Source organism: Mytilus trossulus, chromosome 9 (genome assembly GCF_036588685.1).
Source record: "Mytilus trossulus isolate FHL-02 chromosome 9, PNRI_Mtr1.1.1.hap1, whole genome shotgun sequence".
Lineage (NCBI taxonomy): Eukaryota > Metazoa > Mollusca > Bivalvia > Mytilida > Mytilidae > Mytilus > Mytilus trossulus.
In genome coordinates this window covers 71,926,303-71,942,260 of record NC_086381.1, presented here as the reverse complement: position 1 = coordinate 71,942,260, position 15,958 = coordinate 71,926,303, and the positions used below count along the sequence as shown (strand labels likewise).

General features: G+C 32.6%; 1 protein-coding gene across 1 annotated transcript; it reads left to right on the top strand.

Annotated features, from left to right (window-relative positions):
• The first annotated feature begins 2,114 nt into the window (after positions 1–2,114).
• Positions 2,115–15,204, top strand: LOC134684185 (uncharacterized). The gene is made up of 6 exons (XM_063543462.1): positions 2,115–2,173; positions 3,463–3,511; positions 3,942–4,156; positions 5,016–5,157; positions 6,134–6,300; positions 14,846–15,204. Exons 1-6 carry the CDS (start codon positions 2,125–2,127, stop codon positions 15,091–15,093), a joined length of 870 nt encoding a protein of 289 aa, XP_063399532.1. The 5' UTR covers positions 2,115–2,124; the 3' UTR covers positions 15,094–15,204.
• Positions 15,205–15,958: the final 754 nt, after the last annotated feature.

The window sequence follows — 15,958 nt, the reverse complement described above, 5'->3', positions numbered from 1 at the left end:
TGGGGAACGCATCTATCACATTGAACTAGAGATAAAAGATACTACAGATACAGTTAAGTCGGCCTCATATCTTGACTTATATCTAGAAATTGAAACAGAGGAACGGTTGAAAACAAAACTTTACGATAAAAGAGGTGATTTCAGCTTTCCAATTATGAACTTTCCATTTCTAAGTAGCAACATTCTAGAAGCACCTGTATACGGGGAATAAATCCATATTTCCATGCTTGCATTTCCTATCATGATTTTTTTTATAAAGGGTTGCTTCTCACAAGGAACCTTTTAAACCAAGAGTTTAAAAGGATGAAGTTGAAATCATTCCTTTGTAACAGACACCATCACGAGTTGGTTGACCGTTATGGAATAACTGTTTCACAAATGATATCGAATATGTTCCTTACGTCGTACCTACACCCCTTTCACTTTCATGAATGTGACCTACCGAATAAGACTATTTATCGGATGTGTTATTACATAAACAACACAACGGGTGTCACATGTGGAGCAGGATCTTACCCTTCCGAAGCACCTGATATCACCCCTAGTTTAGGTGGTGTTCGTGTTGCTTATTCTTTAGTTTTCTATGTTGTGTCACGTGTACTATTGTTTTTCTGTTTGTCTTTTTTCATTTTTAGCCATGGCGTTGTCAGTTTATTTTCTATTTATGAGTTTGACTGTCTCTCTGGTATCTTTCGCCCCTCTTTTTTCTACCCCACTGTATTGGCTTCACACTTTGTCCCACCATAAAGCTTTAGAAACAGTTTCTAGTCCACTGCAATGGTTCCCTACGTTGCCTCAATAGTTTCTAGCCCACAGCATTGGTTCCCTACTATGCCTCACACTAAAGCTAAAAAAATAGCTTCTAGCCCACAACGGTGGTTCCTCGCTATGCCTCACACTAAAGCTTTAGTAATAGCTTCTGCCCCACTGTAATGTTTTCATAATATGCCCCACAATAAACCTTTAGTGGTAGTTTCTAACCCACATCATTTTTTCCCTACGATGCATCACAATAAACCTTTATTAATATTTTCTAGCACACAGCATAGAGTCCCTACGATGCCTCACAATTAGGTCTGATTGTTTGACTGGTCTTTGATTAGAGGGAGGAATCTACTAAGCAGCCTCTGTATAACAGTCATTACATTCTGTCAAATCACTGAGGCAGGAAAATTGCACAAAATTAAAAAAAAAATGTCGATTTTAACAATCAAAATCGAATAACAAAAAAATACGCATTATTTTTGTTAAACCTATTCAGATTGGACACTGATATTTTAAATTTGTAGCATCAACAAAATATTCTGAAAGATACTAACTTGTGGTGTTAAAATTTTGACTTAGTGTATTTCTATTCACTATTGTATTAATAGTGCTCACATTATCATATAATAATAGTTAAAGATAAATATTCTTATCAAATACACATTCACTTGATGTATTATAATTAGAGATAAGGTTATTATACTACATTTAAAAATACCAATGAAAATTCATTATCTAAATAATATGACATGCACGTACGCGATAGGAAAATGTTAAAAGTATTTGTACCAGCTTGAAAAAAAGAACAAGGTCTACTGAACGTTTCTCTGTTGCAAATGCAATTATTCCACCATGCTGTATGTAGATATGTATTGTCTCCTGCTATTAAATATGAAAGCTCAGATCTTCGACTTTAATTTAAACTGTTTGTTTTGTTTTGTTTTGTTAGTTTGTGTCTGTATGTGTTGTTTCTTTTTGTTATGTGACGTTAACAGTATTTTTGAGAATTACGTTCTATCGTAATAAGGGGGACATCGTCGAAAAGCAGTACTTTTGAGACTGATTGCCGGATACACACATTACGATAAACTACTTAGTCATTCCTATAGGTGGATGGAGTTCAATTCTCAGTCAATACGCTATAACTCGTATATTGAAATGACATATGTCCTTTAGACAATATTCAAGTGTTCCTTTAACAGCAATCTGTAAATCAAATACGATAAAAATGAAGAACTCAGTGAAATATCATTGGATTTCAATAACGTATCATAATGATCATTAAGCATTACAAGATAATTTTTTTCAATAGGCTTTTATAACGTAGTGTATACTTGATAATATTTACATTTGAAATTCATGTTAACTTGTATGATGGTTATAATTTTAGGAGCTTTTTTCATAACAGGTATGTACCTGTGATACAATATATACATTCACGAAAATATACATGTTAAAAGATGTAAATGTTAGGTTATTACTGAGTTTTGTAAAAATTTGGTTAAAACATTGATATGCAAATGTTTTGACTACCATTTCGATTTTAGACATTTTGTGAATCAAAATTGACCCTATGTTGACGCTTATCAATTATGTGCTGTTGACGAGGTACAACGTATTGGCTGAGTCCTAAATTTATATATTACATATAAAAAAGTTTAAAAATAATATTAGCTCGATGTTACTATTCTTTAGTAACATTGAGTCAATAATATTTTTGTTTAAGTGAGATATATGGATGGTGCTCGGCGGCGGCGACGGCAGCGTTATTTTGTCTTTTGTAGACAAAACGCGAGTCTGGCTTATATACTAAATTTAGTCCTGGTATCTATGATAAGTTTATTTACAACCACTGGGTCGATGCCACTGCTGGAAGAGATTTATTTCCCCGAGGGTATAACAAGCCCAGTAGTCAGCACTTTTTGTGCTGACATGAATTGTCATTGATATGTTTATTTTTATAAATTTACTGTTAACAAATTTTTGAATTTTTTGAAATACTAAAGCTTTTAAACCTCAGGCAGAGATTACCTTAGGTGTATTTGGCAAAACTTTTAGGAATTTTGGTTGTAAATGCTCTTTGACTTTGTACTTTATTTGGCCTTTTTAACTTTTTTGGATTCGAGCGTCACTGATGATCAGTGTTTTGAAGACGAAACGCGCGTCTGGCGTATATACTAAATTTTGTCCTGGTATCTATGATAAGTTTATTTATTAATTTAAAGTTTAATATTGAAGAAGGTAGAAAAAAATTGCTGCTTCAGACTTTGTATGTAGATGCACTATGTAATGATATTTCTGTTTGTCATGTGCTCATTGTTCTTAGCTTTATTTACATGATTTGATATTGGGGTTATTAACACCCGCAACAGGCTGTACACTGAACCCTCGCATTGTCGATAAATTTTAATGTTTCAATGAATACTTGAAAAAAGTGAAGATGTTTTGTATTTTTTTTATTTATAACTTTTTAATATTAAATTTCTCTATTTTTTTTCTATATCTGGTATATGCGTACCTCTTAGCCTATCGATTTTTAAAATTTTTTGATTTTATATTTCAATGTTACGTTTTTTTTCAATCATTGTATAGAAAGAATTCCTTTCATATTCTGGATGTTTATAAATTTCATAATTTCGATTTGAAAGTTAATCTACAAGAGATTGTATCCATCTAAAACAAAATGGTTCTTTTTAGCTCTCACTATTTCTAATGGATTTCAACAACAAATTCATCAACGGGCAACGTAAGTATTCTAACATAAAAGGCGTTTTTCTTTAATTATATGTTTAACGACCCAGAATTAGCCTAACAAATCAGCAAACGAAAATTCAAAAGAACTGCATTATTTTCATTTTTTCTTCAATTACACAATAGAATCTCTTCTGAATATTTGTTTTTACAAGGTGAAGTTATCTTAAACGTAAATAAACAATATTCTTTCTTCTAAAAATATGCGATACGACTTTAATGCCCATTCGAATTAAGAGCCCTTTTTGGATTTTCATGAAGAAAATAAATACTCGTTTTTATTGTTTCATTTGCAAATTCGATAAAAAAAATTAAGAAGAAAAATATTTGTAGGCAAAACCAAATGAGATTTTTATTTACACGTAATTTGTTAGAATTATTTGAAAACTATTGAAACTAAATATTTTATTGTCAGTATTGTTTAGTTTACAGAAAGAATTATTTGGTTACGAGGATGTTATGAAACATCTACAGGCTGGTTATCGTGTTTCTTACTACATGAAGTCACCAGATTGTAACACGTCATTGATTCAAAAGCAATTTCATGTTCCGTTTGGAGATAGAGTTGATCTCTACTTCCAGTTTAGCTATAATGGTATATGGGCTACCCAGTTCTCCTCTCAGAAACACATTTCACAAGGTATTAGTGATGAAATCATTTAAACGGTTAAGTTAATTATCGTTATTTTGTACATAATAAGAAAAAGCTAGAACTGAGAAACCGAAGGGATAATTGAAAAAAAAAAAAAAACACCCACACGCAACAAAATCTGAAAGACGATAAGACAAATATGGGTTCATAAAACACTACAACAGAAACTAACCACTGAGTAACAGGAACATAGCAAAAACCGGTTACTTTAGAAAATAGACATCTTTGACGTGCTTGCACTCTTACGTGATTACAATATTAATTTTAAGTCTTATATGGGGATTTGTAATATCGCTTGATCTTATAAAATTCTTATTTTTGTAATTCATTTGTGTGTAAATTCGTTGATTAAAGTACATTTTCTATAAATGGCGTAAGCGCACGAGCATGACCACATCGGTTTTACAACCATAAAGAACTATAATAAAATGAAGCATTCTTATTAATACATTTTGATGCAACAACCATGGGATTTAGACTTGTATACATAATTTTGCTTGTTTTTGAATGCATTATTTTAAAATTGTCACTGATAGTATTTGCAGTAATAGCTGTTGTATTTAAAATCAAATAAAATATTATATTGGAGTATTTCCTGTCTGTCAGCTTCTAATAATACATACCAATGATTTATTTATCATTAATCTTTAACGCCATAAAGCTTGTTCTCTTGTATATTCACATATTCAACTAATTTATAGTATTATGTATGTTTAATGATTTGTTCAACAGGAACAATTTATAAAAAAAAAGCCACGAATAAAAACAAAATAAAACAGTATGCTTTTACTCTGTTTCGCTCCTCTTGTAGATCATGCATTCCCCTCAGTTTCTATGTGTTTTCTAGGACGAGAAATAATTCTACGACAAGCTGTGATTGATAGAAACGATATAGCTCACTGGAATATTTCAGTCACAGATAGAAGCTTTGGTCATGTTTTAGAATCCTGGAACTTCACTTGTTTTTTTGGAAATGATATAGGAAAGAAGTAGGTATACATTTTTGCCCTCTGCAAGTTTGCTTTGCAGAAGAATATAAAAAGCGAGAATTTATTATATAATTTTGCGTTCCTCATCTATCTGATAAGTAAAACCCTTTTCAACTGAATTTTATAGTTCCAACACAGGAACAGGCTAGAGGAAATATTTGGCACCAGCAATTATGTAAAACCTCGCCACATTATGTAAGTGCCAGCCTTAAGTTGGGAACCTGCAGTTCAGTGTTTGTCAATTTATGTTGTATATCATATTTGGTTTTGATTTATTGTTTTGTACATACACTAAGCCGTTGGCTTTCTTATTTGAGTTGTTTTACATATGTAATTTCGGGGCCTTGAAAAGCTTACTATACAAATGAGTTTTGCTGTATGGTGCCTTACAGTAACATTAATTTATTAGGTCACTGGTGAAGAGATATTGCTTTTGGCAGTCATACCACATTTTTTTAACTTTAATAATGATGGTTGGCTGAGAACAAATCTACACGACATACTAAACGAGATGATTTCAGCTTTCTTATAATAAAATTTTATTTCTTTGTAGCAACATATTAGCAGCTTATGCATATGTAGTATATACATTTATATATTCCTGTTGATACATTATGCCAGATCTTGCTTTTCCTGTAATGGTTTCCTTGATTGAGTGTAGCTATAAGCGTCAGTCATTGTTTATAAAGTATAACGTGCGCCATCACGAGTTTGTTGACCAATATTATGATTATTAAATAAGTATTTCACAGATGACGACGACTTTACTCTATTTGTCGTAACAACCATACTGTCCTAATTCTCGAAAGGGACTTACAAATGAGTTCACACGTACATGAGTACCTGAGAATTGATTGGGTTCGTGTTGCTCAGTCCTGTGTTTTCTTTGTTGTTGTTTTGTACTGTATACCTGCTGGTTTTCCCGTTTCTAATGAGTTTGAATATATCTTTGGTATTTTCACATCTATTTTTGTAGGGTAGCCCAACTGAAGTTTTATGCAACTGATATAAAACCAATAAAAGTTGTATATTTGGAAGATATTAAAACTGCGCTGGAGACAGGAGGCCATGTGCGATACAGCACATCTTTCATTGATTGTCAGGGAGATTTGAAATGGGAAGCTTTAGAAGCGGAAATAACAGGTACTTGTTTAAAAATGATTAATCATTTACAAGGAGCACATATATTTAAAACTAACACTTGAAGTAGATGTTAAGATAAATTATGGTAAGACAATACCAGGGTACGTTATTTCATGTCCCTATTCATCCTGGCAAACTAAAAGAGGTTTTCTTAAATTCATATAAAATTATAAGGAAAAAAAGAGAAAATTACGAAATTTTAAATAACCGCAATTTTACATATATATTGAATCTACCATACTGGGATTACTATATACTGTGTAATCATTTCTTTTTGTTGGTACCGATTGTAGTGGATCGGACAGCAATTTATTTCAATGATATCTGATCTCGAGTGGTTTTGCAAAGTCTGGTTACACACCTAAAGAAAATGTTATGTTAAAATAACGTGTTATAATGTGTTACCGGCCTAGTAGTCATCACTTCTGTGTTGACTTGAGTTATCATTAATATCATCATAATAAATTATAAATTAACTGTTATAAACAAAACTTTGAAATTTCGATAAACTAAAGATTTTCTACCTCAGGAATGATTACCTTAGCTGTATTTAGTAAAACTTTTAGGACATTTTGGTTCTCAATGCTCCAAACTTCCTACTTTATTTGGCCTTTTAAACATTTTCTAATTTGAGCGTCACTGATGAGTCTTTAGTATCCTATATCTTTAACGGGAAGAAAAAAATATAATAAAACCGATGATTTTTCATTTCCTGTCGTTTATTATCCATTTTAGATGGAAGCTTTTATTGCCTTCAACGTATGCCTTCATGGTGTTTATATATTCTAACCTTTTCGATTTGCCAGTATATTTTTCAAGTTGTCAACTTATTTGATAAAATCGAAAGAAGTATCTATATTTCTGAATTTTTTTTACACCAGGGTTTCTGAGGATATATTTATTGTCGAAATGCCCATCTGGTGTTGGGACTGAGTTGATACTGTTATACATGTTATATGGTGTATCTCACCACTTTCTATGATGCGACTGCTAATTGACTTTTTTTGTCCACAAGGGTATCACCAGCCCAGTTGTCAGCACTCCGGTGTTGACATGAATATCAACTATATGGCGTTTTTATATATAAATTTACTGTTTACAAAAGTATGAATTATTCGAAATACTAAGGATATTCTTATCCCAGACATGGATTACCGAAGTCGTATTTGACACAATTTTTTGGTCATCAATGCTCTTTAACTTTATACTTCTCTGCCTTTCTAACTATTTTGATCTGAGTGTCACTGGTGTAGACGAAAAGTGCGTTTTTTTTGTGTTTTTTTTTATCAAATTACAATTCCATCCATTGAAATGATGATAACCTGTGTCTGGCGTACTAAATTATAATCCTGGTACTTTTCATAACTATTTTACATTTAGTTAATTATAAAAGTGAACTCTAATTTAGGTTTGAATATTACAATGGGAAAGGATAAGTTTGTAAGGTCACTCGAAAGTTTGAATATGTTCTAAATTGGTCAGACAATACTTGGTCATGATTTATGAAGATTTAAGCACTCGGCTTCGCCTAAGTCTTAAATCTACATAAAAGAGGGACGAAAGATACCAAAGGGACAGTCAAACTGATAAATCTAAATTAAACTGACAACGTCGTAGCTTAAAATGAAAAAAGACAAACAGACAAACAATAGCACACATGACACAACATAGGAAAATGAAGAATAAACAACACGAAACCAACCAAAAACTAGGGATGATCTCAGGAAGGGTAAGCAGATCCTGCTCCACATGTGACACCCGTCATGTGGCTCATGTGATAATCAATCTGGTAAATAGTCTAACTCGGTAGGTCACATGAAAGTGAAGGAGATTGTAGTTACGACGTTAGGCACATATCCGATATCATTTGTGAAACCGTAATTCCATAACGATCAACCAACTCGTGATGGCGTCCGTAAAATTTACGAAGGGATGTATAAAACATGACCAAGTATTGTCTTACCTATAATTACATATCAGAAATAGTCTCGGTTGAAGATCTTCATTAAGAAACTTTCAACATAAACTACAGTATCAATCGATTAATTTCATTTGTCTTTGAACTATATTTTCGTTTCAGTAACCGACATTAAAACTTCGTTCTTTAATCAGTTAATAAATAATATCAGTTTCATAACAGCGTGAACAATATTATTTCTTAGCGCGCCCAGTTTATCAATTGACTGTGTCAGATAAAATAAACGTTCTTTTGCATATCGTACGTGCTATGGACATTTAAACTGTGGGGCGACCAAACGTTCTAAACGCCTAAATCAAATGATATGATTAACTAGTAGAAGACCGTGTGTGTTGATTTGAATTTTGAACACCTAAACTTGCTTTTTCTCTTTTATATAAACTCATCATAGATACCAGGACTAAATTTAGTATACGCCAGACGCGCGTTTCGCGTTTCGTCTACAAAAGACTCATCAGTGACGCTTGAATCCAAAAAAGTTAAAAAGGCCAAATAAAGTACGAAGTTGAAGAGCATAGAGGACCAAAATTCCTAAAAGTTTTGCCAAATACAGCTAAGGTAGTCTATGCCTTAGGTAGAAAATGTAAATTAATTATTCAGTCTTATAACAAGACATAAGTAAGGCGGTTGTCCACGCTGTTATGAAATTGATTCTTCAACTGAATTTGATCTTCAGGTCGTTTATGAATAACAAAGAGTGACATTTTAAACCTGATATTCGCTTAAAGTCTAATTAATCAATTATAAAAAAAATCGTTAAAAAATGTATAGCTTCAATTTTAAAAGGACTATGATCGGGTGGGTAGGAGGGCAACCGTAAATTGATATGCATGCATCACTAGTCATTAAGTCAATCATAATATAAAAATGAGAAAGAGGACACAATCGGTCAACTGTTGTACAGTATCTGTCAACAGTTTTGGGATATGGAGTCAAGTTTTGTTAAAAAAATCCATATAATGTGAACTAAATAACTGTCCTTTCCTAGATTTAGATATTTCAATTTCACACAGAAAACCTTGCACTAAAATTTACCACGAAAGGGACGAGTTTTCATTCCCTATTGTAAATATACCTTTTTTCGATGGTGATGGTAACCAACTCCTTGGTCTCCTTGATAGCTATCTTTTTTTTTGTTTCACAACTCTTTCGCTATCGCCGTGACTGCTAGCGATTAAATTTTTGATTTAAACGAACGCAATCATATGTATTATTTGTAATTTTTCGTTACCACATAAAGATTTGGTTTGATTTAACCTTCAAGTAGACTTATTTTAAACGGGTTATCACATCCTTATTTTAACGTGCCCGGAAATTTAAAAACGGTCCTGATTATCTTATCGATCCTTTAGATAAGCTTATTTCAAAAGGTTACCAATTTATTCAATACTCTAATAAGATCTTTGAGTATTGTTTTTATTGGAAAACTGAATATTACTGTTATATACAAATGCAATTTCTTGAATCTACAACATTTCGAATCCGGTATCTTGCCTTTGGCATTGTGTAATGTCATGGGTTTTTTTCTCTGACTGTTTATGAAGTCTCTACACTAAATTAATTGAATCTCAAATGTGTACTGTTAAATAGTTCAGTCTTAGATGTTTGATTTTTTTGTAAATTATTTATTATTGGCTTCAAGCTAGCTGTCAGTAACTGCTCAGAGTACTCTCAGATATGTACTTAACGTCTTACTGTAGTTGGGATGTACAAGCAACCGGTCACGTCCACTCTGTGTTTTTGTTAGATTTAGTTCTATTTGTACATGTTGTATCAATCTGTTCAGTTAAGATTTTTTTAAATTGTTTTCTTTTGTTCTTATGACGTACTGTTACACAACTGTACCAGGTTAGGGGTGGTGTTAAGCTTCCCTAACATGTTTGACTTTGCCATATTCCGTATTTATTTGCCTGTCCAAAGTTAGGAGCCTGCAATTTGGCAGACCTTTTAGTTCCAACAAAACACTTTATTTTAAGTTCGCCTGGGTATACAAATTATAATCTCACACCTAAATAAGTGGTATTGAGTGACTTTACTACATTGGTATACTAGAATATGAACGTGAATATACATAATATGGTAAGATGCTTCCTCTTTTGTTTTCGAGAAGATACTTCATGACATATATGAGTACAAACATTTTGTTGGACAAAATGTTGGGTGCACAATTTTAACAATTTGAATAGTTGACATACTAACCCACCAAACTCGACAAATATATGTTGTCGATTAACAAGCCTAGCATAAGTCTCGCAAGAGCAAAATGTAGGTAACTCCTAAAGGGTAAAATATAAAAAGTATTGAGAGTCTAGGTTACTTGTGTAGGTGAAGATATTTAAAATGACAGGTGTAGTATCTTTGAAGAAGTCATGTTATATTTTCTCTACAGATTCTTGGTTATATGTTTAAAAGAAACTTATAATCGTAGTCATACTAGTGTTGATTTTTATTTTACCTCACATTCTTTATTACTATGAATCTATGTGGAACAACAATATAATATTTAGAAGTATAATTTCAATTTTATAAGTTGCATCTGGATTGTGTTTCAGTATTAGTACACGTAGTGGTATGGAACTATCAGATACTCAATAATATGCTAATGCCAGTAGGAAAATTTTTAGTGTATGATTTAACCATGGCAACTATATTACTGTTATGGTAAAGAACAAAATAAGAGTTATCCTATTGCTGTTGTTATGTTCCTGTTGAGATAATAAACCGAGAGAACAGCTATAAAACATTTGAACAATAAAAATTAGAGTTGTGAAACGCGAACCCCCAAACAATAGATTTACTCTATAGAAACAAACAATTAGTCGAAATAATATCGAAATACAAATGAAATGCAGCAATTGAAATGTATCCGTTGTATTTTGATATCTAAAATTACACACTTAGACAAGTAGAATTATTGTTTTATTAACTTTTATTTACCTTGGAAATGTAGTAAAGTTATCTTTCTTAGTGCATAACTATGACTGTCATATTTATTGTTGGTGTAATTTGATCATTTGAATTGATTGCAAATGTTAAACTTGAAATATAATCATTTCAATAACCTGCAGAAGCACAATGAGTTGAAGTTAATGATGCAGGACCTCTTTAATTAAATCTCCATCTCCAATCATAATAAGTCTGGTTATATTAAGGCAATAATATATAAGAATATTGTGATGACACCTATTTTCTTTTATTTGTGTTCAATATTCTCGGTCCTCGTATCTTTCTGTTTACATTCACCAAAACCCCGCGGAAAGCTCACATGTGTAGGTGCGATCTAAAAGTCACGTACGTTCATACATCATAGTGTACATTAAAATATATAATTGTCCCGAATAAACAGCTGTCATGGATGCAAAGAGATATTGGAGAAACAATAATTTTTATAAAGATATAAATATTTGTCAGATTTAGTTCAAATATTTATAGTTTTCACTTGCTTTCGATCACGATATAATTAACGAGACATTTTTTCAAACACAACCAAATCATCCACCATGAGAGCATTTTGTCCAATCACAGAAAGGATTTTCGAGCATGCGTTGCCATAGTTAAGCGTCCTTAAGTTCAAAGGGCACAAACCGAAACTATAGCGACTACGTCGGAATAAAAAAAACAAACTTGAGTTGTGGTTTTTGGTAGAATCATAAGGTAATTAGTAAATGTACCGGTATATTTTATATATTTAAAATATAAACATAAACCGTTTTAAGTTTACTGTTGTTACACGGACATATTTGTTTGGATTTTACAAAATCCAAATCGAATTTTAATTTCACAGACAAGGAAGGATTTAAACTGCAGAATTGTTGTTTTGGGTGTCTAAACCATATATCTTATCTAGAGTTTGGTGAATCTTTTACGATGATGAAGCATAACCGATATGGGCTCTGAAGTACAGCGTACGATGGATCACGTTACCTTTACTTAAATAAATCCATTGAAAACACCATTTAGAATCTTCGTGCTAAGCAACATGAACCCTAGATTTGAGCTCATGTGCTATTGAAGGTTACACTTATACGTCTCCCCTAGAGACACCCCGTTATCTTTTTCATGCTGAGTACAAATACATGAAATACTGTGATAATTTTAAATCAACGATGTCACCATATATTTGAGGAAAAGTGGTCGGAATAGTAGTCACGGTAATTAGAACAAAATGTGTTCATATGTGACATAGATATTTCATAACGGTTAGCCAACTCGTGATTGCGTACACACGGATAACTTCAACTTAACCACTTGTAACCCATGTTTTAGTCTCTCCAACCCTCTACCTGCTAAAATGTTGCTACATAGAAATGGAATATTTAAATCGGGGGCTTCTTAGTACGCTGCACTAAAACATTGTATTTAATGCCTTCACTATTTCTGTGGACTATACTCTTTCGAATGTATATGTAAATATCTAATTGACGCATTGTTAATCTTTATATTTATTTCTCATCATAGTATTGATTGATTCAGGTATTGAATTATCAGTACCTTTTTTTGCGCCAAATACTAGTACTCGATAAATACAATCAATATAAGATAACAGGATTACGATTTTGTACGCCAAACACGTGTTTGTCCACAAGAGACTCAATATTGACACTCACATGCAAAATATGAAAAAAATACAGCAAAGTTAATCCATTCCTGAGGTAGAATTTTTTTTTCGAAAAAAGCATATTTGTAAACAATTTATTGATAATCATGACCAAAACAATGACACTTCATGTCAACACAGGGGTGCTGACTACATGTATTTGGTAGGTGATAACCTAGGTGTAAAATCTCTTTCAGCAGTGGAATCTTCCCATTTGATTGCATTAGTACAGGTCGAGATTTTAAATGATTTTTTTTGAATTTTTAGTATCCACATCAGACACTTAAGGTAAATAGTTTCACAGTAACTCAGAAGATATTTTGTTGGGCATTGAGCAGCCCAGCAATACAACTTCGTTTGTGGTTAAGTAAGTATGTTACGTTGTGGTTCCAGTTGAGGGATTAAGACTCGTTGTATGTCAACAAGAAATAATTAACATACTTCGCATGGAAATGTTGTTGTTGACAAGTTTCTTTTCATAACATGACTAGCCGAATTATATATGAATTGAGATATAACACAGTTGCAACCAACATGTTTTGAAATTTGAAGACTAGGAGCTGTATTTTTAATCAGTATTTTTATTGCCGTTCAGTTGCATCGATATCATTTTGTCCTTTTTTTATTCAGATGTAGTTTTAAGGGTTTATTCATTACATATTTTTCTGAAACGATTATAACAGTGTTCTCTACATTGTTTACTAAGTAACTCTCAATATTCTATCCTATCTAACTTTTCCACACATTATTCTGACTAGTCTCACATAAAACAACATTTTAAGTAAATGCTATTTCTAGAAATAGTCGCTGTAATCCGATCACCACAAACGTAAAAGTGGTAGGACCAATTGTCTTTTTTATTCATCAGGGCCAATTTCAAAAAGTGCTGAAAAAAATAAAATTTACGATAAGAGCTATAAATACAAATAATTTATCGAGATATTTTCGCTGCGTTGAAGAACCATTGTTGGCTGTTACCTGGTCTTTGGTTATATTGATGTTTCCTTGACGAATTCCATATTTCCAATCAATTTTTTTTTGTTCCATATCTCGATTTTTGTGTCTTTTGATATGTCTGTAAAATATACAGATATTTGCCGTGTTTAAGCCGGAAAATCGGTTGTTTACTTTTAGATATCTTTTTTGCTAGTGTTACCGTCATTCACATTTGCACGAAATTTCTTATTGTTCAAATAAATATAAACAACAGTGAATCGTAAGCTGAACATTTGTTCATGTCAAAATTATTATTATAATACCTACCCCCAAGAACACTGGGGATTATATATAGAAATATGGCCTTCTCGCGACAGGTAGATAACACTTTCTGTGTAGGGGGACGTCCGTTTGGTTGTGTAGGATTTACGAGTACACAACCACGTCATCAGAGTGAGGACATTATAGCCTCTTGTAGAGAGATTGCTAAGCTCTTTGCACGTTAATGACCCTTGTTACAACTCTTTGACGGGTCCGTACGTGGCTTGTTGAAAGACAGGATTTCTGTCTCTATAAAGTATTATGATTTCCCAGTGGCAGTCTCAAATCCTCCTTCCTTTATTCCGGCCAGTTTCGATCGGTAACGGAAGCCGCGATTTCCGGAGAAAACCATCGACGTTCGATAGGAAAACTGACAACCCTAGTGAATTAAGACTAGAGGCGAGTGCCCCCCACGAATTGGGTTCGAACTCATAACTTAAGTGTTGACTGGGTAGTGATTAGAGTAGTTACTATTTAGACCACTCGGCTACCGATGCCGGTCCTACCTATTAAATTTATTGTTAATTTGCCTTTGTCCTAAACATGCATGATATGTTTGCTCATAATGACGTTTAAATACCAACAATCAATCAATCATTCATAACTTTATTAATCTAATAAAACATATATAATTTGAGAAATGCGTTGCACTGCACATGTACACATAAATCTGAGTTGTTATGATTATATTTTGTATTATATATATTTTCCAGATTTTGATATTACAAAGGTCAACAACGTAACAGTAATAAAGACAAGCAAGAAAGCTACAATAAAAGGTGGCATAACAAACTTTGAATACATTATCTTAACTAGTTATACCACAAAAACATTTGGAGCATATACTAATTTCATTGTAACCTACAATACAATTGACCAGCCGGTACAAGAGGTTTATAGAGGAAATATGAACTGTATGTTTCAATCTGGAGGAGGCATTAACTATTACCTTGGAGTATAAGTAATCTGGAGGAGACATTAACTATTACCTTGGAGTATAAAATACGAGTGGAAAGAATATGACAAAGAGCGAACCGTTGTATCAGCTTTAAATTTGAAATATTAAACTATTCACGAAGGAGATAATATGATAATAAAGATATGCTTTATTGATAGCTATTTACACCACTGGGAAACGTCCCCGAGAGTCAATATTTCGGTGTTGACATGAATATCAATTATATGGTCATTTTTATAAATTTTCTGTTTACACAACTTTGAATTTTTCAAAAACTAAGGATTTTTTTACGCCCAGGAGTAGATTACCTTAGCCGTATTTGGCACAACTTTTTGGAATTTTGGGTCCTTAATGCTCTTCATTTTTGTATTTGTTTGGGTTTTTAACTGTTTTGATTTGAGCGTCACTGATGAGTCTTATGTAGACGAAACGCGCGTCTGGCGTACTAAATTATAATCCTGGTACCTTTGATAACTGCTTATCCCAGGCAAATATTACCTCAGCCGTATTTGGCAAATTTATTTCGAATTTTAGATCCTCAATGCTCTTCAACTTTGTACTTGTTTTGCTTTATAAATATTTTGATATGAGCGTCACTGATGAGTCCTATGTAGACGAAACGCGCGTCTGGCGTACTTAATTATAATCCTTATACCTTTGATAACTAATTATGCTTTTTTTATTTGTTGAATATATTACTTGAAACCATTCTTAGGAAAACCATTTAAAATTGAGGAAATCAGAATGAAAGTTGATATTCTGTTCATTAAAACCCATTGTTGACAAAAGGGAGGGGGAAATCACACAACAATGTAACGCTGCGTTGAAAACCCATCGGTAGCCTTTGGTTGTTTGCTCTTTGGTCTGA

What these genes read in the sequence shown, in the direction of transcription:
- LOC134684185 (XM_063543462.1), top strand. Translation starts at nt 2,125, where the DNA reads ATGTTAACTTGTATGATGGTTATAATTTTAGGAGCTTTTTTCATAACA. An exon ending in CAAATTCATCAACGGGCAAC is followed by an intron (nt 3,512 to 3,941) that starts GTAAGTATTCTA and finishes AGTATTGTTTAG; the next exon opens with TTTACAGAAAGAATTATTTG. An exon ending in TTTAGAAGCGGAAATAACAG is followed by an intron (nt 6,301 to 14,845) that starts GTACTTGTTTAA and finishes TATATTTTCCAG; the next exon opens with ATTTTGATATTACAAAGGTC.